General features: G+C 46.1%; 2 protein-coding genes across 2 annotated transcripts; both read left to right on the forward strand.

Moving 5' to 3' along the window:
* Positions 1–660: 660 nt before the first annotated feature.
* On the forward strand, positions 661–1,429 carry LOC142929418 (histone H1-like). Its single transcript, XM_076070837.1, has one exon. It carries the CDS (start codon positions 752–754, stop codon positions 1,406–1,408), a length of 657 nt encoding a protein of 218 aa, XP_075926952.1. The 5' UTR covers positions 661–751; the 3' UTR covers positions 1,409–1,429.
* A 1,308-nt stretch (positions 1,430–2,737) lies between these two features.
* LOC142929419 (histone H4-like) lies at positions 2,738–3,049 on the forward strand. The gene has a single exon (XM_076070838.1). It carries the CDS (start codon positions 2,738–2,740, stop codon positions 3,047–3,049), a length of 312 nt encoding a protein of 103 aa, XP_075926953.1.
* Positions 3,050–4,917: the final 1,868 nt, after the last annotated feature.

Below are 4,917 nucleotides of genomic sequence, written 5' to 3' on the forward strand. Positions count from 1 at the left end.
CGAGCTTGTTCAAGGCGCGCAATCATTTTGCAGTGCATAGCGATCATGAGCCACTCACCTCTTGCCACGTAATATGTTAAACTACGTGTTTAATGTCGGTTAATTTTGAGTCATTTGCTTCAGTTTGTGTTCTATCTCAAAATCCATGTATTTATTCATTTTAAAGTACGATTAAAACGTTAAAAATAAAAGTTCGGTGACAAGGGACGGTTGACATGACGCGCAGTCCTCACCATAGCGCGAGAGTCGGAATCGTGTGCGCGGGAGCCAACATTTAAATTGAAAATTTTTAGCTGGACTTAAATATGAGTAGTCTGTTGAATCATTTTGTCTTGCAAAAAATTCGAGTGCGTTATAAATAGTAAAGAAAATCATCGTATCTTGCCCTGACCGAACAATTTCTCCCAACTGTTGGTTGTTCACTTGTTTTGAATTAGAATTTAAATCGTGAACATTGTCGTAGATTGCGTAAGTTACGTACATTAAAGAAATGATATTCGTGGTAATTCATCAACTAGATGCATTTAAGTATGAACGTTACGGGAGTAATCGAGCCCAAAGGCAGGGGGTGATTGACACGGCGAGTATGGTGGCAGCTCATTCACCAGAGCTGAGTGCTGGGTGATCTCGGCGACGTCCGCACAAACTCTACGCCGCTTCTATAATAAACCTCGGGCCTGGAGGATGCTCGTCACGAATTTGTGAGAGCGCTGATTTCAAAGAGGCCAGGCGATAAAAACGACGTTTTGAGATGGCGGAAGCTGCTCCTGCTCAACCACCAGCTGCGGCTACTTCAGCGCTTAAAAGCCCCAAGAAGAAGTGCACCGCTCTAAAGGCCAAGAAGGTCGGCCCCAGCGTGTCCGAGCTCATCCTCAAGGCTCTCGCCAGCAGCAAGGAGAGGAACGGCGTGTCTCTTCGTGCGCTCAAAAAGTCGCTCGCTGCCGGAGGATACGACGTGGAGAAGAACAATGCCCGCGTAAAGTTTGCCATCAAGAAGCTCGTGGCCAAAGATGCCGTGGCGCAAGTGAAGGGCAGCGGCGCGTCTGGCTCTTTCAAACTCAACAAGAAGGAAAAGGCTGCCGCAAAGGCGAAGCCCAAATCGTCAACGGCAAAACCCGCAGCTAAAAAGCCCACGGCAGCCAAGAAGGTGAAGAAGCCCGCGGCAGTCAAGAAGACCGCGCCGAAGAAGTCTCCCAAGAAAACAAAGAAGTCCGCGGCTGCCAAGAGCCCCAAAAAGGTGAAGTCGGCTGTTAAACCCAAGAAGGCGGCAAAGAGCCCAGCCAAGCCCAAGGCTGCGAAGGCCAAGGTCGCTAAGTCCAAGACCGTCAAGGCAAAGGCCGCCAAACCCAAGGTGGCCAAGCCCAAGAAGGCCGTGGCCAAGCCCAAGAAGACCGCGCTAAAGAAGTGAATCCGATCGGACAATGCGCGATTCCCTCCACCCCAACGGCTCTTTTCAGAGCCACCCACTTAGTTCAAAAAGTGAATCAGATGTTGCTGCGCTTAAATTACTTAATCGTTAACACCTGACAGTGTATTACATTGAAGCTGAATGCGTGCCATATTCTGTAAGTCAAATCCATTTACGGCGTGGCGATGGTTGCTCGCCGTGCCTCGGCCCTGATCAAGGAGCTCGACGGTTGGTGCAATCGTGAGGATTTGTGTAGATTGGATAAGTTACGTACATTTGCCAAATTAACTTGATGACATTTTACCCACTCGATGTGTTTTAAGCATTGATGTGATGGGAGTAATCGAGCCCGAAAGCAGGGATCATAAACACAGGCGAGGCAGGTGGCAGCTCCCTCACTCGAACTGAGTGCAGAGTAATCTCAGCGACGTCCGCATTCTCGCTGCCGATCCTAATCTAAATCCAGATTCAAAATCGATGCATTCTTGACGAACCTACAAATTTGATTATGTGTTGCACCTCTTAATTCCGTCATCATGTTACTGGTGCCAAATATGCTATTTAGTCTAAAAATGTATTGATTCCAGACAGCTTTACTCAATTTGCCTCCTTTCGCCCGTTCCGCCTTTTCACTATTTTTTTGTTTGGTAAAAATTGTGGTGCACCATCTAAACTTCTCAATTAAAAATCATTTACATTCGTAATTATCCCATTGTTTTTGCAATATCTTATCTTCATCATTAGACCTTTGCCAGTACCAAAATGTTTTATATATTATCATAGTATGTTTTTTGTTTGCATTTTGACTGCAGCTATTGTGGTTAATGCATACATGAATCCCTGTAATAAGGTTTCAGTTTTGTTGCAAGAAAAAAAGGGGAAAAACCCTATTATTAAATGACTTTCTTACTTTGGGACTAGTTGGTGACATTCACTCAACTATTGTGTTGGAAGCCGATTAGCTGCACACGATTTAAAAGTTAGTTCATCTTGTTCTATTTGAAAACAAGAACTTATTCACTCCACGTGCAATCTTGCAACAGATCGCGTCCCTCTCGCGTTCGCTGCGGGTGTGCCGAAATCATTACAGAGTTCTTCGAAGAAGGGTCATTGCCCGAAACGTCTCGTTATACATTTCAAGGAAGTGTTATTGACGATGGTGGAGGGTTTACTTCGTCACAGAGTTAAAGGTCAGAGGTTTAAGGTGGAGCCATCGCGGAGGGCAGAGGTTGTCTTTGACGTCACCACGCTCCGGGTATAAAGGCGGCTGCTGCAGGCTGGGCGCGCCATCTCTCGCGAGCTTTGTCAGAAGTAGAAGAGTTAGTCGCCATGTCTGGACGCAGGAAAGGCGGTAAGGGGCTCGGTAAGGGAGGCGCAAAACACCATCGTAAGGTGCTGCGCGACAACATACAGGGAATAACCAAGCCCGCCATCCGCCGCCTCGCTCGCCGCGGCGGTGTGAAGCGCATCTCGGGCCTCATCTACGAAGAGACCCGTGGCGTCCTGAAGGTCTTCCTTGAGAACGTCATCCGCGACGCCGTCACCTACACGGAGCACGCCAAGCGCAAGACCGTCACCGCTATGGACGTGGTCTATGCCCTCAAGCGCCAGGGCCGCACTCTCTACGGCTTCGGAGGGTGAGTGCCCATCTCTCGCGCACTAAACCAACCCAAAGGCTCTTTTCAGAGCCACCCACCTCTTCTAAACTGCTTGCGCGCCAGTGTTACCAAACCGTTCCCGAAAGAAACACATTATAAATGGGTTGTTGCGCGCCAATTCCTCGTGAGCATGGACCGGACTCTTCTCGTGGACGTTCGGTGGCTCGAGGTGCCGTCTGCTGCCGCTCTGCTCGGTTACGATGTTTTCTTGTTCATGTTTTTTGCGTGTTGCGGTTGCACCCGATTCAAGAGCCAAATGGCTCACAGGGCTTTACCAAATAAATGAAACTGAGAACTGAGGTTCACGAAGAGATCCTTTGCTTGTTGAGTTAGCGAATCTTCATCTGCTTCCAAATGAATGAAAGAAATCACAATATTCAAGATACGTCACATTTAACAAGGCGCAATTCTTGAACGCATTAATACAGTACACATTTCTGGTATTTTTTCGTGAATTATTTCCAGCTGCAGCCGATTCCGATATTACGTAGAGCATTTGGCACCACAATCTTACAGCACACTCGTCCTAATTGACGGAGCGCGCCAAAATGCTAATATCCACCCGTAAAATACAGCACAACAGCGAAGTTATTTTTCTACACCGAGCGCTTGTATTTTTTCCAAATTGCGTTCATAAAACGCCCGTGCTGTATTAGACGAGTTGTGAAACAAAAAAAGAAGCAAAAAAAGCCACGCTAAAAAAGATGGCAAACTATCATTTTTGGATGTCTTAATTAAAAGGAGACATGATGGTTCAATGAGCCACTCTGTCTACAGGAAAGCTACCCATACAGATGCTTACTTGAAACCGGATTCCCACCACCATCCATCCCAGAAAAACTCCCTCATCAAGACTCTATACCATAGAGCCCAATCCATTTCCGACCAGGAACACATTACCAGTGAACTCAAGCACGTACACCAGGCTCTCAGCGCTAATGGTTACTCCGACTACACAATCCGCAAAGCCATCACTCCAGTCGTGAACAAGGATCCTCTTGTGGAGCCACTCAAAACCATCACCTTACCCTACATTACAGGGGTCACTAAAAAGATCTCCAAAATCCTGAATAAACACAAGATCCAGGTCCGATTCAACACAGTACATAAAATCCGTGATTTAGTTCCATCTGTAAAAGATGCTGTTCCAGACATACATTACCCGAGCGTTTACAAACTAAATTGCCTCTGTGGTAGTAGCTACATTGGAGAAACCAAACGACATATCTCGGACCGCATCCGCGAACATAAAGCAGACTTGAAACACGGTAGAACGAACTCCTCTGCCGTGGCAGATCACTGTCATTATTCAGTGGGCTCACATGACATTGACTTCTCCAAGACGGAGGTTCTTTGCAAACCAACCGGCTACCATGAGAGATTCGGTCATGAGGCCATTCACATATACAAGCACAGAGACAATTTCAACCGAGAAGATGGATTCTGGCTTAGTAACCATTGGAAAGATGGTTTAAACCATTTCTGTTCTTAATTAATTGTATTTTATGATAACCTTCAGACCACAGCTCTTTCACCAGCATTGACTCTTAATACCTCTCACACAACGGTTAATGGTATATTTTACAACATAGAGTATAATAGCGCCTCGCAGCTGTCTCTCTCCCCCTCCTCTGTTCCGACCATGGATGAACACGTCCGTCTGAACTGGGCCCGTAGCTATTCGTGTTGCTAAAGTTGAGGGTAAGAATCCACCCATTTTTTCGCCATATATCATTGTGATATATAACGACTTATTGTTGGTAGCTTAGCCGATTGGATAATATAGAGTTTATTGATAACATTGAGGTAATTTATATTTTATTTTTTTATTGGTTCACTATATTGCACTGT

Source organism: Petromyzon marinus, chromosome 31 (assembly GCF_048934315.1).
Source record: "Petromyzon marinus isolate PM22_M1 ecotype Great Lakes invasive population chromosome 31, UKy_Petmar_22M1.pri1.0, whole genome shotgun sequence".
Taxonomy (NCBI): domain Eukaryota; kingdom Metazoa; phylum Chordata; class Hyperoartia; order Petromyzontiformes; family Petromyzontidae; genus Petromyzon; species Petromyzon marinus.

Excerpts from the sequence above, each read along its gene's own strand:
- LOC142929418 (XM_076070837.1), top strand. The coding sequence starts at position 752 with ATGGCGGAAGCTGCTCCTGCTCAACCACCAGCTGCGGCTACTTCAGCG.
- LOC142929419 (XM_076070838.1), top strand. The coding sequence starts at position 2,738 with ATGTCTGGACGCAGGAAAGGCGGTAAGGGGCTCGGTAAGGGAGGCGCA.